Source organism: Thermobia domestica, chromosome 16 (genome assembly GCF_964235325.1).
Source record: "Thermobia domestica chromosome 16, izTheDome1.hap1.1, whole genome shotgun sequence".
Lineage (NCBI taxonomy): Eukaryota > Metazoa > Arthropoda > Insecta > Zygentoma > Lepismatidae > Thermobia > Thermobia domestica.
This window is the reverse complement of record NC_137469.1, coordinates 8,042,797-8,070,387: the sequence shown is the minus strand read 5'-3', so window position 1 is coordinate 8,070,387 and position 27,591 is coordinate 8,042,797. Positions and strand designations below refer to the sequence as shown.

At 36.8% G+C, this 27,591-nt stretch overlaps 1 protein-coding gene across 1 annotated transcript in view; it reads right to left on the bottom strand.

The window, feature by feature from the left end:
* Window positions 1–94: 94 nt before the first annotated feature.
* shams (glucoside xylosyltransferase 1 shams) overlaps window positions 95–27,591 on the bottom strand; it is a 37,209-nt gene continuing 9,712 nt past the window's right edge. Inside the window, exons 4-7 of the mRNA XM_081742101.1 lie at window positions 26,939–27,131; window positions 21,540–21,689; window positions 19,121–19,293; window positions 95–11,759 (exon numbers count right to left, since the gene is read on the bottom strand). Of these exons, the coding sequence (XP_081598227.1) occupies window positions 11,628–11,759; window positions 19,121–19,293; window positions 21,540–21,689; window positions 26,939–27,131 (648 nt within the window). The 3' untranslated portion in view covers window positions 95–11,627. The remainder of the gene's footprint in view (window positions 11,760–19,120; window positions 19,294–21,539; window positions 21,690–26,938; window positions 27,132–27,591) is intronic.

The window sequence follows — 27,591 nt, the reverse complement described above, 5'->3', positions numbered from 1 at the left end:
CTTGTGGATAAAAAAATATATACACAGTACTTTGATGTTGGGAAATACATCACTTTTGGGTAAACATTGGTAAATACAATAATAACAATAACAATAAATCTTAAAAACTTGTTTATAAAGTGGATGAAGAAATATTTACTTTTCTGTTTCGACATAACAAGCATGTTTACAAAGAAAAAAAAGTACAAGAAATGAAAATAGACATAATTTTCTTTTTGGCTGAATAGTTCCCTTTTTCTCACTTATTAATACTTATGAACATATAAAACAAAAACTTCACTGTCATCAAAATGCAAATATATATATAAAATTTACATATTTTGTACTTCATTGTATCATGGAATGTTATTATTAATATACAAATGTGTTGGATGCATCTCTTCTATCTTAATTACATTCTACTTTAAAGTGCAATTTTTTTTTACGCTGAACATAACAGCACCACTTGTAATATTTAAAATGTAAAAAAATATTTGAAAAGACCTATACTCTCACTTCCAGACAGGTTGGTATCATCGAAAATATACAAAGAGTGGTCAAAATTTTATACCCACCTGACAATTCTTAAAGCAGGACGCAGGGGTCGCTAGGTCTCTAGTTTGACGTGAGTTTCTGGTAGATTACATCGTATCCGTGGGTTCTCTAGTTTCCTCCTACTTTTCCATTCTACCAATTCTCTATAATCATTCACTTTCGCTGATTAACCATACAACAAAGTACGAGTGAGGATCAGAAACTAAGGTTACAAGGCCGATATTGCTGGAGTCCCGTCTGTTATAGAGAAATGAGGAGTGTGCGGTAAATTTTAATATATGGAGTTGGCAACTGTGCAAACTTTCAGCCACGAGCCAACTACGGCACTAGTTGTATGTAAACACAAATGGCAACTCGTTTGGAAATCTGGTGTTGGCGAAGAAGTTCGCTCAGTTATTCGATTTCTGTCGGCGAAACATGGAAAAACGCCGCTGAAATTTACTGCCAACTGGTAGAGGTTTACGGAGAGACGGTAATGTCTCGTCAGCATGTCGCAGAATGGTATCGAAAGTCGAGACCACCACGCTGTTGAAGTACTTTCACTGGGACATCATCGACTACCCTCTACACAACACGGACCTCGCTCCAAGCGACTTTTATCTGTTCCGCACTTGAAGGAGCACCTACGAAGTCATCGCTCCGCTTCAGACAGAGGAGGTGAAACACTTCGTGACAACGTGGCTAAACATGCAAAAACAGGATTTTTACCATGAGAGAATCTTTAAACACATCCCACGATGCGACAAGTGACTCAACTGATATGCGAATTATGTCGAAAAATAACCTAATATAGTACTACCTGTTGGCTGTATTGATTGTATAAAATTAGATACATATATACGTTTCACTGCAGGCTTTGCAGCCTTACTTTATCATCATCCCTCGTATATTTTTTTTCTTTTTTTAAATAATAGCAATTCATTACTATATACCGTTTAAGGCATGGTCAGAGAATTGAATATTTTACCTTTTCGTGCGTCTTTTCCTATACGGACTAATCTTTGTTGCTTATATTTTTTTCTGATCTGCTAACTCTGTGAACTTCTCCGGGGTTTACAGATTCTTATAGCAGGTAAATGGGAAGTTTCTACAATCTGTTCCTTCCGTGATAAATACCTAAAATCCACACCAAACTTATAAAAAAAAACACTAAAATTATTTGTTCAACCTCCATTACTACAATTTAATAATTAAATTACAGCTTACGTTGTCTCGGAGCTTCTAAGGCACACAGTGTCGACTCGTATACAACTTTAGTGATTGTGCCAAGAATCCTGCGCTTCAGTAGAACTCGACACGTGGCAACGATAAATTTATAATCAACATTAAATGAGAAGAAGATTCTGGTAGTGCAGGTTGAACACATAATTTTAGTATTACCACCACTTTGGTGTGGAATTTAGGTATTTAACAGGAAAGAAACAGAAGGAGACATTTTGTACTCACCTGCTGTAAGAAGTTATAAACTCCGAATAAATTCGCAGGAAGATTTAGTGGATAAAACATAGGTAGCAAAAATTGATCCGAATAGGTAAAACAAGTTTTAACTCTTACGTTAAAAAAAAAAAAAAGTTTGAATTAAAACTATTTAACCCTCGGACTACCAACGGAGGGGAGGGGGGTTCTTTGTGCCCACCACAGTATATTTTTTTGTAATTAACTCTTTTAATCGCTTCTTTAAACTTGAAAGAAAATATGTTATTGCTCGACATGTTTACTAAAGCGAATACCTTACAGTGGTTCAAACTGAACGTTTGTGCGTCTCATAAAATTTGCTAATTTTAAGTTGGTGGGCACAAATCACCCTCCCGTTGGTAGGAGATAGCACTGACATTTAGTATTGTCACTCCTAGATGACAGTACAATCAATAGCTGTATCCCGCCTTTTCTGAATTTGGCGGTTTGTCTTATCCCATGTACTGTTCATTTTAAGAGTTGCACGTTAGTCTCTCATAAATTTGCTATTTTAAGAGTCTTCATGCCGGCGAAATTAAAATACCGCTAATTTTACAGTAATTATGTGATACCTTCAAATAGATAAAAGATAATCGAAATGTGGAACAAGAGCGCCCTAGACAATATTATTTTACATGAGAAACCGATATCACGACTCACTTATCTGCTTTCGATTTCGAGCCATTTTGAAAATCGGCATTTATTTTTGCGTTTCAAAACAGCTGAAAACGGAAAGCCACTAGGTGACTTGTGATAACGGTACCTCACGCAAAATAATATTGTCTAGGGCGCTCTTGTTCCATATTTCAATTATCTTTTATCTATTTGAAGATATCACATAATTACTCTTAAAATTAGCGGTATTTTAATTTCGCCGGGATGAAGACTCTTAAGTTGGTGGGCACCAAGTATCCCCCGTTGGCAGATGTGACTGACGTTTAGAAGGGTCACTCCTAGATGGCAGTAAAATAGCTGTTCGTCTTACGTTGTGTACTGTTTACTTTAGTCACTATAGATTCTTGTGAGAGTTTCTTAGTTTGTTTCTTTCGCGAGATATATTTTATCGGGCACAAAATGACACCCTCCCTTGATAGTCCGCGTTACAAAAATACTAGGTAGTGCAAGGGTTAATATTCTGACAATATTCACTTACATATATTGTCAGATATACACGAAGACAAGCATTCGTTACATATGTATAAGGTTATCTTTCGATGTAATTATTCTGGCAAAGCGTTTTAGAGAGAGAAAAAAAATACTGGAAAGAAAAGTTTCTTATTTTGTTGCGTACATTTTAAGTTGAAAACAGTATCATTAACTTTGACAACATCAAGTTTGTTTTGATGTGCTTTCAAGACAATAGAACGATTGATTTGACCACTATTTGTGGATTTCCTATTTCAAGCTTGATTTCTTGAGTATTTTTAAAATCTTACGTTCCATCCGTTAGTGAGAGTCTAGGGCTTTTTAACATAGGATGGTTAATTTTTTAAACCAAGTGTACTGTACTGATTCGTGTAGAAGTATAAATTGTATCCTTATATAATACATGTACAATACTAGTCAAAAATAATCACGTACATTAAGTAGACACACACTAAAGAGCATCTGTTAAGTGACTATTGTACGCTCCGCCCTTAGGTTTGCTCTGCTACCAACAGCAAAAGAGGTTTTCTTCATCTTGTACATAAAATAATCCAACATTTCCTGTTATTACTTTCCAGTTTTTTCATATTAAGGTAAGAGTAAAGAGTCAGCTATTCTCAACAGGTGGCAGCACAGTTCCCCTATCTTTTCATTACATATGGAGCAGTCAATAAAGACTGGAGGATACTGCCTAAAAACTATGGTATTTAGAAACATGGAGAAGAGTCGGAAATGTAGCTGATGGTATTGTGAAATTAATCCTCGCTCGTTTTACCCACTGGATGGTGTTATTGTCAAGCAACGAACGAGGAACAATGATAACTGAGCAGCGGGATGTTGTGCGCTCTTTGACAACGGAAGGTTTAGGAGCTACGGTCAGTTCTCAGCGGTATTGTGAAAACCATAACGAAGCTCAAGAAGCTAATTAAATCGAAGCGTTCCAGTAAACTTTTTCATGCACGATAAAAACAGACTACACATAGCAACTTTTGTCAAAGTTCATACGGGAAGTTCTACGCCCCTCCTCCCTCTATAGTTCAGATCAGTGCTTATGTGACTTTCAAGTCTTTGGTGAGGTGAAAAAGCAACGGTTTCAAACGCACGATAAGTAAAAGACTGCTTGCGCAACTAGTTCCAAAACCAGCCAAAGTAGTCTTTACAAGCATGATATTAGGCGACTAATGTCACAGTGTGATAAATAATTTCTGACAACACTTTTGATATAAGTGTAAAACATTCTCTGCCTCGTTATTTATTAACTGCTCGTAGTCTTTTGTAAGGAGCGACAATAATTCAATCACACTCGAACGATGGAAACGTTGCCCGAAGATAAGTTCAATATATACAGCACAATGAGAGGCTAATTCGCGTGGACTGAACTTAATTAATCTTCAGAAACATGTTTCCAATAATGGCACTCTCAACAGAGAGAGATCCAAAGAGCACACGCATTATTGTTCCTAAATAGTGCTCTTGGGTACATAGTTTAAAACTCAACATCTTACCTCTTACCTCCAACTTCCGTTTGTGATTAGGACATCATTTTACACAATATTTCACTTCTCTCTAGAACCATTTTCAAGCGCAGGTGTGACGCAAGCCGGAATCTATGTATGATTACATTAGTTTAGCAGTCAAAAACCTGTAACTAGAAAAATTGGCACCGAGTACTCTGTGGTGTATTTCTGTCGATTTTCTACTATGACTTCTGAGTTTTTATGCAAACAAACCTGTTGTTTGAATCAACTGGCATAAAGACTGTTTAATGATTTTTTTTAAAAAAAAAAAAGAAAAGAAAAAAAGTATGTGCTAAGATGTGAATATTGGAAGCAGGAGATTTCAATCATAACGAATAACAAATTCGCATTTTCAGCATTTTGAGTGCATAAGAGGAAAGTGATATAGATTCCGACTGGCGTCACACCTGCGCTTGAAAATGCCTCGAGTGAGAACTGAAATGATGTGTTAATCACGAACAGAAGTTAAAAGTACAAGGTATGACTTCGAATACACAGATTAGTCTGATATTGATTGAATTTGATTTTCGGTAAAATTTCAATATTCATTCCTTGAATTCTACTCCAATTATTACGATATTAGCACTTAGTGCAAATACAGGGTGTTTCAAAACAACACCGACAACCTTTGGGAGGTGATTCCAAACACCAAAATAAGACAAACAGTATAGACCAACCTGGTTGCACAAATGCTTCCTTTCGGAGCTATAGGCTGCCGAAACAACACACAAAAAAACAACAAACACAAACACACACACACTAAAAACTTTCAAGGTTTATTGCTTTAATACTATGGGGTTTACCGTATTCGGATCAAGATTTTACATTTGGAACTAATATGTGCGCTATCCAAAAATACAACTTTCACAATCCTAAGGTACTCACGCAACAGTTTTTATAGAGGGAGTTTGCTACTGGTATATAATTTGAAGTGCTCACCAACTACTTCTATAAAAATTGTTGCGGAAGTACCGCACGACTGTGAAGCTTGGATATTTGGATAGGGCACATACTAGTTCTTAAGTGAAGTCTCGACCCGACTACAGCAGGTGGCATTCAGCAGCCTATAACTCCGAATGGAAGCATTTGTGCATCCAGGTTGGTCTATACTTTCTGTCTTATCTTGGTGTCAGGAATCACTTCCCAAACGTTGTCGATGTTTTGAAACATCCTGTATATTGGAAGGATAGGGAAAACATGCTGCCATGCTACTTTACACTCACCTTAAGATAAACGTTTCTATTGAAAAGTTTGCTGAAAACTTTTGTTTCCCAATTCAAATACGTACAAGAAGGTTAAGTCCTAAAACATAGCGGTTTCTCAGCTAAGTACAAAATAAAGTTTAGTTCTGAAATAAGACGACGATTTCTGTTAATTAAAAAAAAGAAAAAAAAATACTGCATATTAATACTATCAATTCATTTTCTCTATCTCCACTTTGTCATGTACACGGATGTAAACACAATCTCTTAACAAATACACTTTAGCTTCTTTTCTTTCTTATCCTAATTGTATAAAATACATCAAGACATGATATAAAAGTGATACGCTGGATTCAGATCTAATATATTTTGTGCCATTCACGCCAATTAGCCTCAACATCTATTCAGCAACTACCATTAAAGGTACAGTATAAAACTACAGTACGCCTTCTAGAGAGAAGCTTTCAAAAAGTACACTATGAAAATATAAACATCCTTTTCAGGGGGGAGAAGTCAGTCAATATTTATATGTATATATTTGTCAGACTTAGCAACTTGCACTTGATTCATCTACATCAGGGATGTCCAACCTAGAGCCCGCAGGATGAATAAGAATGATAGTTTTTCAAGCTGGTTAGTTGAGCAATAGGGGCATATGAAACAAAACAACATACAGACTGACTGAATAGCTCGTGACTCAGTAAGAGACGAAGTTTGATTCTCAAACAGTTTCTTCTTTCTTTCGCTCTCTTTATCTCCTTTTACGACAGCCATCGTAATTGAAAATTTTAATTTAATTAGAAACCTTATTTCACAGACGGAAGTATGCCAAAATACGAAAAGAAGCACCCACTGCTGGTATTTGATGCTGTCAAAGAAATTTTGCAAAATGCCATTTACCGTGTTTACTCGTGTAATAGTCGCACTTTTTGTATCTTTTTTTTAATTTTTTATTATTATTTTTTTTTTTTATGTGAAATCCAATTGCAACTATTACGCGAGGAAATCTGACATTTAGGTATCGCTACGATCAAAACAATTTCGAATTTTCGTACATACAGCACTGTGTCAACATAAAAATAAAATATAGCCTACATTTGGTAAAATATTAAAACTTGTAAAAATAAAACTCGTAACTTACCAATTCGTGGGAGAAAAAAAAAAAAAAAAAAAAAAAAGTCTTCTTGGTATTGGCACAAAAGAACGATATAATTACATAATCGGGAAACAGAATGGAAATAGGTTCCTTGATCTCTGTTGACAGATGGGTCACGATGTTTATGTGTCAGTAAACTCGGAAAAAGTTTTCTTGCTCGGGCTCTCGCAAGATAAGCAATTTCTAACGAAGTCTCGTTCCCAAAGACAAAAATCCCGTAGACTGCGACTTTTATGCGAGGGAGAATTTTTGCCGATTGTTTTTACATCAAACTCATATACTATTATGCGAAGTCGACTATTACGTGAATAAACACGGTAAATGTCACATCTTACAGTGCTTCGGACACTCATATCAAACCTAACTTTCATTTTTATTAATTGTTTATAGTTTTCGAGATGTCTGCATGGGGCAAAGAAAGAAAGAAAGAAAGAAAAAAAATTACTAACAATGGTTAAAAGACGTCCAAGCCTTACTGCAATATCAATTGGAAGTACATTTTATTTACTGAACACTCGACTGCGCTAAAGGACCAACATTCACCCACTAAGAATATAGGATGTCAGGAATGAAACATTCTAATTTGAAATACTTATAATAAACGTACGGCACCATTTTGTTCTGTATGCTAGGTGGTAGACGATAGCTTATCTAAAAATTTTTTAAATAGTTATATGGCAGTGGAATTAGGATTGTTTTTCTTGTTTCAGGTGATAAAAATAGCAACCAACGCAGAGAAGGTGCAAACTGTATGGTGGTACGCGAAATTAGCTGCACGACATTTCTGTGCAATGTGTTAGAAAGATTCACTCGATAATACAGAGAATTAAGACATGGAAAGTTGTGTTTTTAGAGATGAAATCAGAGGCAAAGAAGCATAGCGATGGAAGAGCAAGAGAGGAAAATGTCCAGCGTATTACAGAGAAATTTACGGAAATGCATTCGTAGTCTCTCACGCAAACTTGCTCTCCCAGAACAAACTCTTCACGATGCTGTACACAAGTGTCTTAAGCTTCATGGGTATAAGGTAAATTATTACTCGGAAACGACACTTACTTTTTGACTGTTTTCAGGTTAGGCAATATTCCGCTTATGTAGGCTGGTGAATAACCTGGAATTCCAAGCATCCACACGAGAGATTTTGGAGTACCAGCAAAACATCCCGAAAGTCAACGTTTCGTGTGGTTTACTGATGGATACAATAGCTGAACCATTTTTCTTTGTCGAGAGAACAGCACTGGTAGGAAGACGTGTTAAAAGCAATTGTGTTACCTCAGATACGACTTCACATTTATGTTCTTCCAGCACGATGGAACACCTCCACATTGGATAACGAATTTCCACTTCGATTACCTGATATTATTCTTTACAATTTGTTTCTCCTGTGGAAATAAGTCACGGATATGGTTATTCAACCGAAGTGACAATTATAAATGAGCTTGGTGAAAAGATTACAGGAACAATTAAGACAAGTCACATTATACACGCTACAAGCCACGTGGTGTGAAAATGAGTATCGTCCGCGCGATTCGTGAAGTGCACTTGGAAATGTAAGAAACTAAAATGCTTTTAGAAATGTAAAATTTTATGCTCACAGAAACTTTAGGAAGGTATATGTCTATTTACAAACGTATAATTCACTTGAATGAATTAAATATATATAGAGTTATAGTCTTTTGCAATTAGGCTGTTTCAATTGAAGTGAATTTACAACAATTCGGTTAAATTGAATATATTTAGTTGTTTCACACAGTATTTCACTTAAATTGAATGCATTCAAGCTCTCGAGCATAATACTTCAGTTAAGCCTTTGATACTACAATATTTGGGTTCCAGTGAATGTATCTACACCCTCAGCCAAAATACTGGGTTAAATTGAATGTGTCTAGGCTCTTAACCATCCAGATTTGTATTAAAGTGAACACATGTAAGCTTACTAAATACAGGTTTTTCAAAACAACACCGACAGCGTTTGGGAGGTGATTCCTGACACTAAGGTAAGACAAAAAGTATAGACCACCCTGGGTGCACAAATGCTTCCTTTCGGAGTTATAATCTGCCGAAAACATTAAAAAAAAAAAAAAAAAAAAAAAAAAAAAACTTTAAAGGTCCATAACTCCAGAACTATAGGACCTACCGTAGTCAGGTCAAGACTTCACTTAGGAACTAATACGTGCGCTATCCAAAAATACATCTTTCTGAATCCTAAGGTACTCACGCAACAACTTTCATAGACTGAATTTGGTCACGTGCATATAATTTGAAGTACCCACCAACTACCTCTATAAAAAAAAATGTAGAGGAAGTATCTCAGGATTCTGAAACTTAGATATTTGAATAGGGCGCATGCTAGTTTCTAAGTGAAGTTTTGATCCGACTACGGTAGGTACCATAGTTTTTGGAGCTATGAACCTTTAAATTTCAATTTTTCATGTTTTCGGCAGTCTATACCTCCGAAAGGAAGCATTGTGCACCCAGGTTGGTCTATACTTTTTGTCGAATCACCTTCCGAACGTTGTCGGTGTTGTTTTGAAACACCCTGTATATATCACAAAATTATTGCTGGAATATACATAACAGTCAATTGTATCGTTGCTAAGGAATTCAAAATAATATTTTAATAACAATTCCATGTTCTTTATCGATGTCACTCTTTTCAAGTATATGTAAACTGAACAGTTTGCTGGGACGAGTCTAAAGCATTATGAGATTGATCTCATACCAGAATCTTGAGTGTCTTTTACCTTCATTAACAATAAATTTAATAAACTACGCCCTGCTAGTTAACAATATTAGGAAGCCCCAAACGAATGGCTCGAAAACTATAAATCATTGACAAAAACAGAAGCAAGATCTGAAATTTTAAGACTTCAAGTCGCCTATAATTCTATAATAATTCAGTTGATATTTTTTTTTTATGACTTACCCTGTTTGTTATCTCGGCTTATTATTGCATACAAGTGCAGGAAGGATCGGCGAAATGTCAGTCTTAACTAACCAAGTTTTACAATTACTACTAACTAACCTAGCAAACAACCGCGTCAACTAATCTACATAGATAAGAGAGTATATTATACAATAAACTTAAATGTCATGCTATCAATTACATACAGCAAATTACTACAAAATACTTAACACAAAAATGAGATCTTAACTCACGCAGGAAGTGCAACTCCAGCGTTCTACATACTAAGTTTTGCAAGAGAATAAAATACAGGGTGAGCAAAAATGATTCATTTTGAAAAGCCTATATTTTCGTAAGTATTACACGTACACACATGAAAAATATATGCAAAGAACCACAAACTCACCAAGTTTGTATTGTGTAGAGTTTGGCACTGCCTTATTGGCACATCCCATTTTCTGACTACCTAAACGATGAACAACCGCATCGCTGGATTGGGCGTATTGGGGAGAATGACGTAGCTTTGTTTCTCTGGCCTCCCTGATCTCCTGATTTAACACCCTGCGACTTCTTGCTGTGGGGTGTGGGGATACAATTACGGACCTTGTTCACGTACCGCCACTACTGTAATCATTAATGAAGTTCCGCCTCGCTGGATTGGGCGTATTGGTGAGAATGACTTAGCTTCGTTCCCCTGGTCTCCCAGATCTCCTAATTTAACGCTCTGTGACTTCTTCCTGTAGGGATACATTAAGGACCTTGTTCCCGTACCGCCACTATCGCAATCATTAATTAAGTTCCGCCTCGCTGGATTGGGCGTACTGGTAAGGATGACCTAACTTTGTTCCCCTGGCCTCCCCTATTTCCTGATTTAACACCCTGCGACTTCTTGCTGTGGGGGTACGTTAAGGATTTGTTTACGTACACTCACTACCGCAATCCTTAATCGAGCTCAAAGAACGCAACAGTGCTGCAATGTAGGCAACTGACAGGACTGCTACTAACAAAATGTATGGAATGAGCTCGAGTATCGTCTGAACGTGTATCCTGTCACCAAAGTGGCACATATTGAACATTTGTAGAAGAGTATATAAACTTGGTGGGTTTGTGGTTTTTTCATGTGTTGTACATGTAATACTTTTGAAAATACAATCTTTTCAAAATGAATGAATCATTTATGCTAGCACTGCACAACGATTCTTGAATCAAAAGAAAATTGGACACCCCTGTCCTATATTAAAGCACAAAGGCAAAAACCACACGCGTTTTTTTTTTTCCTTAATTAAATAAACTAAATAACTAACTTAACGCTCTGCTCTCTTAATTTCGTTTGATTTTACATTGGAAGACAAAATATAATTCACTCTAATATAAACATTTTTTTTTTAAACACTATACATAAAAATTATTGGTGTAAGATATGAATAAAAAAACAAGGAAGATATGATATTACGTAACAGTATATACTATATTATAAGAAGTTTCGGCATTTTATACTGTTTAAAATTATATATATATTTTTTTAAATGACTGCAAATAACAATACTATACAATAAAATACGTCATCTAGAGAATTGTTGGCAAAAAATAACTCTGTATTAGAAATAAATATCTTACTTTTTTACTTCTTTTAAAAATCTTCCTGCTTACAGATACATAAATTAAACATATAATAATATACTCTTACGACAAAAACCATACGTAATTATTTCCTATTGAACATAGTCTTCAACAGCTTTGGTAAAAATATGTTGTACCTTCCCACAGTTTGTAGCGGATGTTGGCTCGAGGTATTTCTTCATTGGAAGCAGAAGGTTATTGTAGGCATCAGTTCCTAGTTCATACTTCGAATGAGGGGAAAAAAAAAAATTATATTAAAATTTTTATATGCATGTTAGCAGGCTAGAAGGGAAGACAAGTTTTTTAAATTATTATCTGAACTTACGTCTTTGGCGAAAATACAGTGTGTTTGAAAAAGAACTCCCTAGTTTTAATGTGTCCTAGAATCTGTACAAAATGACATACACTATTCTATTTTGTGGTGTTTGATTCATCAACTCTCCAAGTTTGGCTTCCCCCTGCAGTTGGAAGGTCTGCTTGACCTTGAGACGGCACCAGTGCTGTTTTTTTTTCCTCTGTTTCCTCAGTTCAGTCCAGGCAGGCGTGCAGTGCAGAGCAACAATGTGTACTCCGCAACAGAAAGCGCAGTGTGTTATTTGGCTTGTGAAAACTTAATCAGTTATAATAGTGCAACGTAATTTTAGACGTCAGTATTTAGTGAAAAGATCTAAGACATCAATCATTTGCGGGAAAGAATAGTCGCGGCGTTGGGACAGTTACATCTGAAATGTTGATGAATACATGGCGAGAAGTGGAATATCGTCTCGACGTGTGCAGGGCCACAAATGGATCCCACGTTGAAGTCTACCAACATTAAACAAAACTTCAAGGAATTTTCTTTCATGATATCTACTCATTTTGATGTAAGTTTTCATTCATTTCCCAATAGGGAGTTCTTTTTCAAACACCCTGTACAGTTACGTAAATTTATTACATTATACAGTCAATGGACTGAAATAGTGTGACGTCACATCCTTCTCGTTGCTATGCTGATCGCAATTTTATTTTGTAAACAACATGGTCCAAGAACCTACGTAAAAAGCAAAAACTGTGATGTATTAATTTCTCGGTTGCAAACATTAGAGTAAAGAAAACACTTATGTGTGTGTGTGTGTATGTGTTAAAAAAAAAAAAAAATTCCAATGAATGAAACTACTAAAAAATAGAAAAAGTAAGCCATTAGGTAAATATTTGTTAAAATATGGCAAATGTTGAAAGTGAAATGTTTCCCCTGATATCGCAGATTTTGTGACATACATTGGAGGTAATGTTAAGTGTCAATATATACTTAGATTATTTATTATTGGGTATTAAATTTAAATACTTCTGGAATATCTTTATTTCTACCCATCAGTATCACACATTACATTGCATATGTGTAGGTCTTCAGAATTAGTGTTTAAAACTTAACCGACCAGAAATTGATCCAGATTCAAAATTCTCAGCATGCATATGGCTACAAGCTCAGTGTCCTTTTATTGTTTTGTTTTGTTTGTTTATTTGGTAGCCACTGTAACTATACACTCATATTTTAAAGAGCGGGTGTAGGAAATCTGAATGCGCCAATATAATTAACATTATTCTCAAAGTAGACAGTGATTTTTCCTTGTAAACAAATCGTACAGTTGTTCCATTTTCATTGTGCCGACAGCTTGTCAGTCTGCACTTTAAAGAGTTCTTACATTGTGTATAATTGTTTTTGTTCATTATGTACTACGTGGTAATGGCGCTGGCATTTCTTATCAGTTTACGTAAAGATATGGCCCCTGTAGAAAAAGATTCCTTAGATGTTATTTCGTGAATTACTGAATTTCACTCGCAAATTTTCTAAATAGTGGTCTCATATTCTTAATCTGTATCTTTTTCCACTAACTTTACTTTGTCTTCAAAGTATTCTACAATTGTCTTATTAACAATCTGTTCTTATTAACAGCACACTCAACAGTATTCCTTTCGATTCATGCATTTGTTGAGAATATATATATATATATATATATATATAGAGAGAGAGAGAGAGAGAGAGAGAGAGAGATCACTATGGCGACGAAGAGGAAATGACATCACTATTTCATTCTATAACGGTGCTCCTTGCCAGAAGTGTTTTCGTTTGGAATTTAATTTTTTTTTGTGTGAAAATTTTTTTTTTTTTTAAAATTCGCGAACCGTAGAGTTTGTGTTTTTGTTTTTTACATTATTCTATAACACCAAGGTTATGAAGGGCATTCAAAGAACTGCTATTAACATAGACTCCGAATTATGATTATGAGTAATATAGTTGGCGGATGCACAAACTATCAAACGTAAGCAATCCTCACAATTCACAATTCACTATCCCACCGACAAGAAAGCCGGATTACAGGCCTTTTCCACTGGTTGCAAGTAACAAATCGTAAAGTAAGTGGAACACTATTACGATAGAAACAAATGGATGTTAAAGGATTCCTACAGCATTGACAAATGTAATTAACCAAATCAAAATTATAAATCTCAATAATCCGATGAACCATGTTTAATTACTACCATTATTCAATATTCTATCGTTGATACGTACAAGAAGGTTGCTCGCTGTGATATACCGATATACTTGAATGATGATTTTTCATCCGCTACAAAGTACCGGTGCTTTCTGTCTCGAACTGAAGCACAGAGGACATCGTGAAAGCACGAGGGATATTTTAAAGTTGTATTTAGAGGAATTTCGAAAATGAATTATACTTAATTATTTGTTTATCGGCGGTAAACGCGGTGACATACGGAAATCTCCACTAGTGACCTTACGCTCCAACGAACTGAGTGGTTTATTAGGTGTCCAGTGGATCGTGACTTCCATTTCATGGATGGATGATCGAGAGGTTCTGGTAGAGGAGGCGTTCAGACAGGACAGAGGACACTTAGTAGTCAAGTTGCCTGGTATTTGGGACGTATTACATCTCCTCAACTCTCTTACGCACTTTGTACTGTTGATACGTACAGGACGTTCCTCATCATACTGTAGCGATGTACTTGATCAGGCAGATAGTGTAACCAGCCTGCTCTTTCGATTTAAATCTCATTCAGCATTCATGGAATGGCTTGGATGATGCATTGCGAAACGCCACCTCCCTCAACGACTCTCATCGCATTGTGGGTTGCGTTATTGCAAGAGGGGGATGCGATACTTCAATTGATGGATAACATTGTGAACAGTACTCCAACGAAGTGTCCCAGGGTGTCTACTCAAATTCCAAAATGAAATTTCTTTTTCTTTCCCAAACTATAAAATTTAGTAACATTCTGAAGAGCGAATTTGGCCAAATTGTCATGTATGCGATAGAAACGTGCTTTGTTTGCGATTTGGTAGGGTCTAAAGACGAAAATAGACATTTTTGGTGGTGAATTTTGACGTTTTATAGAACAAAAATTTTCTAGTCTATACCATATTTCTCCAGATATATATATATATATAAATCGTGACCTAAAAGTTAAATTTCGTAGCTTTTTATTGACTTTCATGACCGTTTTCTGATTTCGTGACCGATAGACACCCTGTGTCCTGTATGAAGTCCTGGATTACTGTACAAAGTGTTCTGTAGCCATGAGTAATCAATCATATAGACCACTTTTGAACATTTCAAAGAAATAAGTGATGCAAAAAATGTACCCTCGTGATTCTTCTCACGTATCACCTTTTCTACGGGCTCTAAGTGGGTACTACGTGCTTTTATGTGTATCTGTCTACCATTAGTAATGGTATTAATATTCACTGTGTTTGCATGCATTCTGTTGTAACGCCATGGCTGTAGCGTACATCACTTCAACATCCTTAATTTTTGAGAATAAGTATATCGGCGATTTTGATTTACATACAACTCTGATCTTGCCAACAAGACGTTTGTCCTGAAGGAAATGTTTTGGAACATGTGAAACCAGATTAGATTTATTTTTCGACATAAATCTTTATCCCAAGCAGTTTCGATGGCCGGTAGCACCGTTCTTGACTCGAATGAAGAAATATAATTAAGTATTCTTCACGAGGAAAATAAACCGAAAAAAATATATCTTTATAGCTTAATTTGATATACTACATGCAAAGTACCAGAAACGTTTGTCTTATGGTGATAAATATTTTACCCAACGTTTGTTTATCGTTAACTACAACAAATGACCATTAATTGGTTTCTTATGTTTTCCTCCATGTGATGACAAACTTATTTTACATTACAAACAACGAATAAACTACGTGATATGTGCCAAAATTACGTAACGTTTTGCCATAGTTTCAAAACTAATAAGAGTGGGTTAATGTAAATACACTGGAATTAACTTCTTTAAGGCTTAACTGTGCAAAATTTCGAGTTTCTATTTTCCTTTTTTTAATAAATTCACCTGTGAAAGAAAGCCTTTTTGGATACTGGCCTGAAATGACGGATTTTATCATACCGGTGTATATGCCTTCAGGTTGCGAAAAAAGGCTTTCTTCGCCGAAAGTGCCGAGATATTCATCGTCAGTTGAAGGGTGTTTGAGTGGTGACTGTACTATGTAGAAGTAGATGCGTGAATTTATGAAGGGAAGCAGGGTCCACTGAAGATCTACCAAAGCCCATAAGCTCAATTTGTGCAACCATTGCAGGAAACATTTGTTCAGTCCCTGATCATCAGAAACACAAGGCTAACCGTTGAGAATATTTATAACCTTACAGAATTCTCTCAACTCATCGTGCAACCAGTGTTGACAGACCATTTGATGTTGTCCATGGACAGTTGATAACTGGATAAAAGAAGAAGGCTTCCCAATAAGAAAACTTTTTGTAGGATAACAACATCGGAGTGGTCCGTAATTCATTTTGCTCCTACCTTATCTACCAGTGACTTCTGTCAGCTTTCAAAACTGAAGGATTCATTGTAAGGCAGAAGCTTTAAGACCAGAAGTGGCCAAACGGGTACTGAAATAAACAGGAAAACTGAAAACTGCAAGAGATAAGTTTTCTTTTATTTGCGTGGATTCTCTAAGGTCAAATTACGCTAGGCAACCGGTCCCTTTACTGCACTAAGACTATAATGACACGTGAACATACAAATTAAAATGTGGGATTCGAACCACACTTAAGATCACACTAGGATTAGAAACCGGGTTTCCCGTTTACTCCAAGCACAGTTCTCTTCTCATGTGTTACTGAGGATCAAGAATCACTTGAGGTTTTAACGTTTCAGATTATCTAGTACAATTTCATCATTAAGTTTCGGGTTGTATAGCTTAGCTCACGAATTTCTGCCGCGATTGACGCCAACGAAGAATTTCCTCCAAGACCGATACTATTGAAGTATCGCGGCAAGAGATTCGTGAGCTACGCTATACTTAAGTTACTTCAATAGTATCTGTCTTGGAGGAAATACTTCGTTGGCGTCAATCGCGGCAGAGATGTGTGAGCTAAGCTCTACGGGCAAGAAACCTGCACTGATATCACATCAGATTTAGGAAGACATGTGACAACTGCTCTTGTCATATCAAGATGTTGCTAGATCGTGAATGATTTCAGTGTGGATAACAGAACATGGCTGATGATTCATTCGCACACCAAGACATACATCCAGGAAGCCTTCTCCTTCTGTATATACTATTTATTCTTTGCACACCTGCTATACTATTATATCTGGAACACTATGTTCGTTCTGATCCGACCCCACACGAGTTCGTGGTACAAAGTTCTTCCGTCCATTCCATCAGAATTTTGTATAAAACTAAAGTCTCAGTTTTAAGTCTGATTTGACGCAAGTTTCATTGTCTATAAAATACATTGGTTAACGGATCGACATAGTAAGCCAGAGACTCGTGTTGGGTTCTCAGTCCAGACGTGGATTTTTATTCTTTGTGTTACTAAGAATAGCACAAGCTAAACAAGCATTCAATAGGAAAAGAGGACTGCTAACATCAAGAAATGTATCGTTGGACGTTCGAAAACGATTTATTAAGACTCTGGTATGAAGGTGGCGCTTTACGGATCAGAGACGTGGACGTTGAGAAAAGCTGAAATATCGAAGCTGGAAGCATTTGAAATGTAGTGTTGGTGCAGAATAGTGCGCATATCACGGATCGAAAAGAAAATGAATGAAGACGTACTAAAGGAAGCTAAAGAAGGACGAGACATCATGAAGATAATAGGAAACAGAAGAAATAGCATGCTTGGTCAATCTTATTCGGCTCTCCGATTAAATCATCGTGTTGATAGAGTGAAAGGCAGAAGGAAAAACCAGGAAGAGAAAGACCAAGGATAAAATATTTAGATGCAGTTACGAAGAAGAGACCTTATCAAAGTATAAAACAGCTCTCCGAAGGGAGAGAAAAGTTTTAAAATTTTCATGTTGCCCACCATCTTATGGTTGAGGGAGAAAGAAGGGTTCTGTTCAATTTGCTCTTACAGAGGAATTAGTGTGTTATTATAACGGTTATTTCATCAGCTAATCAATGCAAGATGAACACGGTTTCTGATTGGACCTGATGCTATATGAAGTTATGTTGGGCAACATGCAGCTCATAGGTTTTCTCTTGAGTTCTCTCATTCTATTGATTTCCATCGGCGTTCACTTATATTTATCGTGAGTCATCTCTGTTCTACGGCCTTAATCATTTCAGGAAACACGAGAAACCAAAAAATTACGGCATAATTTTCGGTTTCTTAAAAGATTGGAGTACACGAATAGGTCATGTCAGGAATGAATCTGGGAGCGAAAGTGTGGAGAGGTCAAAAGGCTTTCAATATATGATGGGAAAGGAAGACTAATATCGTGTAGATCAGAAGTCCGGAGCCATATGTGAATTCCGTTATAAGTAAAGATATATATATATAAATGGAAAGTTATTGGAAATAGGTGTTTTTTAATTTAAAATCGAGGAATTTTACCAATTGCACCGGTCATCTGGATTCCACACTGATAAGGCGTCCAATGTTAAATAAAATAAAAGAAAAAGGAAAAGCAACGCTGCCAGTTCAGCAGGCTACTTCCTTGGGCTATCACCAGACTAACACAGCAGTGTCAGGAAACGGATTCCATGTGTTCTAAATTTCCCTCATATAATCCAAGTTTCTGGTGACAGTTCTGCGTATCGTTCCGTTCGAACAACCTCCTGATGGATTTCAAACAGCTGGAGCGACTGGAAAAATTAAACAATTTTAGACTAAAAACCGCATATTTGCAACCACCTTCCCATCTTTCCATTTTTTTTTTTTTTTTTTTTAAATCGTATCTTGACTCATAACGGAGTTGGCCTATGAGCTCGGAAATTTGATACACCAGGTATATCTTTCCCCTTTTTAAATCAAAGACAATAATTTGGTAGTAAACAAGAAAGCAAGAAAGAAAAAGAAAAGAAAGAAAGAAGAGAGAGAGAGAGAGAGAGAGAGAAAGCGAGGGAGAGTGATAGAGTAGGTATGTTTTCATATGTAAATGACACACCGTAACCTCATATGCAAGATGGATAGCATACCGCCCACTTGCAATTCAATTTCAGGATATATAGATACCAGTCAAATGACAACCCCTTTTCTTACCACATGCTGGTCGGCTGAGTCCGCAAACAGCAACTGTAAGGTTTCTGTCTGTCACTTACCTCTTCCATTGCTTTGAACACTGCCTGGAAAGCCTCCTGGCTGCCTGAATGGAAGCTTCCCCTGTTTCCATGAAGCACCGCGATGCCTTCTTCTTCCGCACTTTTGCAAACACTCATATACATACAATGGTCTGGACGGAAGTTATATCGGCAAGGATAAATGTACAGTTTATCTGTGAATACAAAATCCATTTTTTTTACAATATTTTAAAATTCTGCATAGTACATTAAATTCGACCCAATACATCTTGATACTTCATACAAAACTTTCTATCACCAAGATTACTATCAAAATAAATAAGTAATTATTCACTTTTTTTTTTTTTTTTTTTTTTTTTTTTTTTTTTAACAATGCATGGACGCTAAAGTTGAGTGCTGCAGCTAAGGATTTCTGAAAACAAAGTTAGGAAAACAGTCATGATTAGAATAGCATAAAAAATAATTCCAGCGGTGGCTTAGGGGACATGTGTTATTTCCTATGTTACTCCGTGATGGGACATGATCGTTTGTGACCCTGACAACCGCATATATGAACATGCCAGAACACGTTCTTGTGCGAGTGGTTGTGTGATTAATCACCGTAGCGATGAGCTGTGCTCATTGTTACTGTTACTCATATTACACTTTTCATGTTTGATGATATTTAAAGAGTTAGAAAAAAATGCACGACATGAGCAGGAATGGAACCTGGGTCTCTAGCTTAACGGTGCAGATGCGTTAACCATTGCGCTCCCAGTTTGCTCCCTCATCAGCCAGACACTCTTAAAGATCAGTCATTCTGAATATTTGCACCTATAGAGGAATTGGTGCAGAAGAAAATAGTTGATTCTTTCCATTTATAATACAGGGTTGGGCAGCGTTCAACTACCATTTTCCGAGGTTGGAATCTCTGCGGGCTCTGCAATGAAAATTGCATTCACCGCGCCAGGTATTGGACTATTGTATGACATTTACTTCGAGATGGAGCGTTGGAAGCAACTCACCACGCCTTTACTGTGAAAACGAATTTTAAAAATAGTAAAATGATCGTAGTTACATAGAAATTCAGGCCTTCTCAAGCACACATTCATGGCCGTGTTCTTCACACCGACACATAAGAAAATATATTGATAAATTAGACAAACCGCTTGTCTAACCGACAATAAACCATTCATCTTCGGGCTACTTGATGGTGTTTTTGATATTGAAGCGTCGTCTGCTTCTTGTTGCTGCTGCTTGGCAAGTGGAGGAGATATTATAATATATAATTAACTCGTCAGAAGCGTATTGTAATGCAGAAACTAGGATGTTCACGCACAACTATCATTACAGTTTAAGAGGTTGAGAACAGTTTTGAAGAATGCAGAAGTGTGTGTGTGGCTGGTCATGAAGTGATTAATGCACCGGCACGGAAAGCCAAAAACTCAGGTTCAACTACCGATCAAGTCGTATAATTTTCACTCTTCGAATCATTCAATCTCTGGTGCGCAGAGTCCTAGGTTCGATTCCAGTTCGCATCAAATGGCTTCGTCGTGGACAATCATGTGTGTGTGGGTTTTCTCAGCGTTTTTTCGTTTAATCCCACTTTGTTCATTCCGTGATTTCGTCCATTATAACTATCTTCCTTAGACTCAGAGCACACCCGTGGGAAATGAAATCCTTTAGTTTAACGTACCATGTTTATGCCGGTTAGACTAAAGGAGACGCTGATCATGAGAAATGAATGAAATGAAGAAAGTGAGAGGAAACAGAAGCTCGAGAAAAAACACACACACGATGTTTGTCCACCACAAAGTTCACTTGGCGAGCTGGAATCGAACCAAGGACCATGTAGAAATTCAATGGCATGGGATCACCAGAGGCACGTGCTCTACCACCAAGTCATCGTGCCTCCTGTTTTATTGCTGGATGTGGAATTCTTAAATAGATGAGCTAATGAATCAAAAATGTAAAGGAAGTAATATAAAAGGAAAATTCAAAGCGTTTCAGACAAGCGAATTAAATGTATATTTCGCAGTGAAAATTTTCATACAATGTACTCATTTTGTCTAATTTTCCTTCATTCTACCCAAGCACTCTTCAATTATAGAATAAATAAGAAACGAATATCATGGAAAAGCCTGCGTAACACACAGAGATGAAGTCTACATGGAATCTCTGGTTTAACATTCATCATTTAAGCTCTGTTAAGCTGAAAGGGCATAAGATGACCAAGTGAATGCTACGGAAGAATTGTGGTGGAAACAGACCGGAAAGAAAAGGATTTTTTTTTTTTTTTTTAAAAGAAAGAAAGAAGTCACGGACTCGATGTTGTCTACCACAAACTTACATACGTGTGAACAAACTTGAGACCTACGCACGCCCCACTCAAATGTTTCATCTAGAAATTCAGGGCGAAGTAAAACGTAGACAACGAAGTATATTAATTCTATGAACTTACCTGGATGAAAATGAAATATAATATTAATAATATCTTGATCTCCCCACGTAATCTTTAATTTATATTCACGATATATTGGTATCACATACTCATACCAGCCAAACTGCCTCATGCGGGTAAGATTCATCAGCATCACTCCGGAATTCACACCTGGAATAATACAAAGACAGTAGCTTATTATTTCCATTTTCAACACCGGGGTTATGTAAGGCATGGACCCAGTTCAATGCAAGATATTTCCATGAGGGGAACGAACCAGGGTCTATCACAGAAAATACGAATACTCTATTTACTATGACAACTAAATCTGTCAATTAAAATTTGCTGTATATCGTGTTTTTAAGGAAGACCAAATTATACCTCATCTAACTAACTCTATGGCCAATGGAACCCAGAGGTTCAATGCCGCGTTCACAAAAGCTCTCTTTTGACTTCTGTCCTTAGCCAACTGGATCCACTTTCTTTTTGTATTCCTATTTCTGCGAGATCCATCTTAATATTATTCTCCCATCTGCGCCTAGGTCTTCTAATGGTTGTTTTCCGATTGTATTTCTAATTAAAACATTGAAAGCATTCCTACTTTATTCCATTCTGGTTACATGACCTCGCCATTTGAACCTCCTAGACTTGATAACCTGAACAATATTTCGTAAACGGTATAAATTATGCACGTCCTGGTTATGAAGTATTCCCCATTCCCCATTCCCCATTCCCGTTCCTCTCGTCTAACAATTTTATTCTCAAATACTTTCAATATGTGTTCTTCCCTTACATATTTCGCAACCATACAGCACAACAGGCAACCATACAAATATATATACATATACAGGGTGTCTACTGGAATACCAGAAAGTAAATTCATGACTTTTTCATGACTTTTCATGACCTTTTTGTTCAAATTTTCATGACCATGAAATTAAGCACTCAGGGAACTGCCCAAAGGCAAAACAAATTATAAAAGAAATTCGTTTTAAAAAATAGATAATCAAATTTAAAATCTGCAAACTCAAACGAATAATATTATTTGCATAAGTCTAAAGGCCCAAAAATACACAATTTACATTTCTTAGAAGTAAAGAAATAGCAGATCAGAAAGTTGGACAGTAAAAAGTTGTTACTATATTACAGAGACTAGAAGATGAAATGGGGAGCAGCTAGGAAGACAGTAGAGTACCAGTTAGCCAGCACTAACTGGTGGGGGAATTTCTCACAATTACTGACCTGATACAACTGTTTCAGTACATGCAGTATGAGGTATAAAAGTATGAAGTATAAAAATATACTCTGAGATTTCAGATTTTCATGACCAGTTGGGTAAAAAAAGGACTTTTTCATGGCTTTCATGACCAGTAGACACCCTGATATAAAGCTTTAAATTCCTCGACAGAATTCGTGGCGACAAAAGACTTTGAACTGAATAATAATATGAATTTTTTGCTTTCAATCGACACTTAATTTCTTCGTGGATTTAGTTTTGGTATGTTAACATTAATCCTAGATATTTGAACGTATCTACTTTGTCGGAAGTATTATTTGATATTTTCAGCATCCATAATTATCAGTATTACGATCCCGTTGAACTTCCATGTACTTAGTTTTCTCTGCATTTATTTCCAAATCCATGTCCCTGCAAGTGTTTAATAGGACCTCTGCTTTTTTTCTTTTTCTGTTCTCTTATCATCCCTTATCGGGTTTATATCATCAGCACACGCCATAACTTGGTGAATACCATTCAACTCTAGACCCTAGTTGCTGTCTTTGATTTTTCTTATAGCTAGCTTGACGTTAGTATTACCAATTTCTATCTTCACACTATCCTTGAACTTCTGTATTTGTTTCCTAGCCCTTCCCACAAGCGTAGGCAGTCATCCACATACCTAGAAAACATGCTTAAGCTCTTCCCCCCTTCTTCTCTAACCTTTTCTCCTATTTGTTCATAACTATTTCTGCCAGTACTGGGCTCAGCCTCGTGGAGGATAAAGAGAAAGGCATAACCATGGACATGGAGTTGGAAGAAAATGGAAGAATAAATTTTCTAGATAGGACCATAATAAAACAAAGAGGGCATGGTTTGGTCTCAGAAAGAGTGCTGAGCGGGGATGTTCTGCCACGAGAGGAGCGATGTGGAAAGGAGTGCAAAGAGGAATTTCATAACAAATATATAAGAAGAATAAAAATGCTGGAGAACGAAGACGAAGGAAGGAAGGAGAGCACAGAGAAATTCTACAGACAGAGAAGAACGGTTACAGCAGGAAGGGAAAAAATGAAATGAAATATTTGAGTTTTACGTCCCGCGGTTATGCCGGTTAGGCTAAAGGAGACGGTGATGATGAAGAATGAATGAAATGGTGGAATGAAGAAGGTGGGAGGAAACGGGAGAACCCCGAGAAAACCCACGCTCACGGTGTTTGTCCACCACAAAGTTCATTTGGCGGGGCCTGGGATCGAACCCAGGACCCCAAGCACCAGAGGTGAACGCTCTACCACTGAGCCACCGCGGCCCAACAGCAGGAAGGGGTTAGAGGGAAGAAGAACACGGGAGAAAGAAGTGGATAAGAGTGAAAGATGGCATGGTATAGAAAGCATGGGACAAGAAACGGACAAACTGAAGAAGTTACTTAAGAAAGGAGGGATCAGAGCTTATAGAAGGAGTGAAAAAAAAACTTATTGAGATCAATAAAGAAGAATAGAAAAGACTCCAAAAATATTAATGAAGAGGAAAAAGTCATGTACAAGATATAGTGTGGGGACTGCGATATGTCATATGTAGGAGAGACGGGGAAGAGAATGAAAGAAAGGATAAATCAACATAAAGATGATGTGAGGAGGAAGAAAGATACCAATGATATATACAAACATGTTAAGGACACTAATCACGAAATTAACTGGGATAACGCGGAAGTATTAGAAATAGAAAGGGAATGATAATAAGCAAGTGGAAAGAAGCAGATTGGATAAACAAGGTAGGAAGAGATAAGCTGATAAACTGAACAAGGGGCTTACGTATTAATGAATCATGGCAGAGAATTTTGGATAACATGGACAGGAAGATAAAATTGAAAAAAGCCCTCATACGGATCAAAAATAGTGGCACGTAACTGGTTGGGAAATGGACCCGGCGACCTAAGCGATTGGCTGAAGGCTTCAGCCAATAGAATTTTGACTTTTTCATAAGGATGAATCTATATATATATATGTATGTCTGTATCTTCATTTATGTTCTATAGTGTCTATATAGTGCTTGGTGGGAGGATATGGTAGATATCTGAAACTGTAACACATTATAGTTTAAAATACAGTGTGTGTTAAAGCTTTGGTCAGTGTTTCTTTTAACAAAATATCCAATGCAAAGCCATGGATAGTATTATTATGTTTACAAGTGGTATGAGCAATTCGAAGGTGTGGGAGACCCGGTTTCGTTTCCCGGCGGGAGCTCATGTGGTTCGGCTTACACGTTAATCAGTAGGTCCCGTCTCATAATAGCCTCGCTGCTGAAAGGGACGTTAAACTGAAAATCAACTCAATTCAAAAGCGGCAAGGAGTCGGTTGAAAACGAGCAACGATCGAGACGTCCTTCGATGTATTAAAAAAGAAAAAAAAAAAAGGCACAAATGATTTGTTCAAACAGGCGAATGACTATTCGAGAACTTTCCGAAGAACGAAACATCTCGTATGGGTCCGTGAAAAGCATTTTAAGCGCCGATTAAGTGAGCAAATGGCTTCCTTCTTCACCACGAAAACGCGCCGTGCCACACCTTGCTTTTGATCCGCGAGTTTTTGTCCAAAAAAAAATATTCCTGTCTGTCCATATTCGATGTGCTCTCCAGATTTAGTACCCAGTGCCGGATTTACGTATAAGCTAAACAAGCTATAGTTTAGGGCCCCACTCGTTTGGGGGTCCAAAAACATTTAAAAATAAAAAAAACTGATTGCAATGTAATTTCCAAATAACATGAAAAAGCAAATAAGATAAAACGCACATACAACAACGGCTTTGTATTGTTATGTACTAGAATTTGTGAAGCAAGTAATAGGGCTCTATTTCCCAGCCCCACTTGTCATGGGCCCTTGTTTCCATTTAGATATTCATTTGGTTCATAAATTAGCATATAGCATATATTCAGAAGTACAAATCCGCGACATTTTGTCACTGAGAAAGAAAGCTTGACTTATAAAGGGCTTCTTTCAATAGCTTATTAGGGCCCCATTAATCCTAAATCCGGTACTGATAGCACCATGCAACTTCTCGCTCTTTCCAAAAATTAAAACCATGCTTAAAGGAAAACTTTTTTTAAACACCATTGACAGAGCAGCTGATGTATGTAAAGCTTATTGCTTTCTGTTTCTAATAAAATTATTCAATCGTACTTTTTGATCATACCTCGTACAGTAATCAACGTAAAAAAAAATAGAAATGATTCACTTCTACAATTTCCGGTTTGAATATTATCTTTAATCAACAAACTCCATTCCGAACTTGTGACTCTGTACTTCCTCATCAAACTTCATGATGATCCACCAAGTAGTTCTCGAGACTTTCTTGTTTCCCGGACGGATGGACACGGTAAAATCATTCTTGACATTCTTTATGTCCCGGACGGACGGACAGACACGGTAAAATCATTCTTCAGATTCTTTGTTTCTCGGACGGACGGTAAAATCATTCTTAACATTCTTTGTCTCTCGGACAGACATGGTAAAATCATTCTTGACATTCTTTGTCTTCCGGACGGACGGACAGACACGGTAAAATCATTCTTGACATTCTTTGTCTCCCGGACAGACATGGTAAAATAATTCTTGAGATTCTTTATGTCCCGGTCGGACGGACACGGTAAAATCATTCTTGAGATTCTTTGTCTCCCGGACGGACGGACAGACATAGTAAAATATTTCTTAACATTCTTTGCCTCCCGGACGGACGAACAGACATGGCAAAATAATTCTTGAGATTCTTTATTTTCCGGACGGACGGACACGGTAAAATAATTCTTGAGATTCTTTGTTTCCCGGACGGACGGTAAAATCATTCTTAGCATTCTTTGTCTCCCGGACAGATATGGTAAAATCATTCTTGACATTCTTTGTTTCCCGGACGGACGGACAGACATGGTAAAATAATTCTTGAGATTCTTTATGTCCCGGACGGACGGACACGGTAAAATCATTCTTGAGATTCTTTGTCTCCCGGACGGACGGACAGACATAGTAAAATCATTCTTGACATTCTTTGTCTCCCGGACGAACAGACAGGGAATATACAAAGGAGCTTTGGTACACCAAATTTTTTTTTAGTTATAAACTCTTAAAATAAATACTGATTGATTTGTTATATTGATTTACACTTATTTAATACTAAACGTATGTTCTGTGGACTATTACACAATGCCAATACATACCTAATTCTCCATAATATGGGTGCCTCGCAAATCGATTGTACCAGCCCGTAGCTGGATCTTCATGTTCTGGAGTTAATGCCGCAATCTGACTAGAGTTCATTTTGTGGAAATGCTGCCACACTTCTTCCAGAGGACTCAGGAAAATAACATCGGTATCCACGTATAACAACGAATCCACGTCTCGAAGAACGGTCTACAAAATTAAAAGGGTATATTTAGGAATTAACTCATAAGAGCTTCTATGTAAACAAATACGAAGTATAATTAAATACTAACTATATTTGTGATTAGTAAAGACCGCTGTTGTGTCAAAATGCCATATGTTGCCATTTTTGAAAGAAATCGGGAATCAATGAATTTACTGTAATCATTAGCGAAATTTCAAATTTTAAGATTGTGAAATTTTATTCACCTTTCTATCGGTAGATATACAAGAGTAGGTGAAATTGTGGAAAATACAGAAATTGAAATACGTACACACAATATGTACACATCTAGCCATAAGAATGAGTCACATTAGTTGCGATATCAAATGACTTACAGTTGACTTGGATATTATGGATATGCTTTTCTCAACTTTATAGGTCCACTAATATAGGATATTTATATTGGAATAATAATGTTTTTGGTTTCATTGTTTAATACGGTATAGG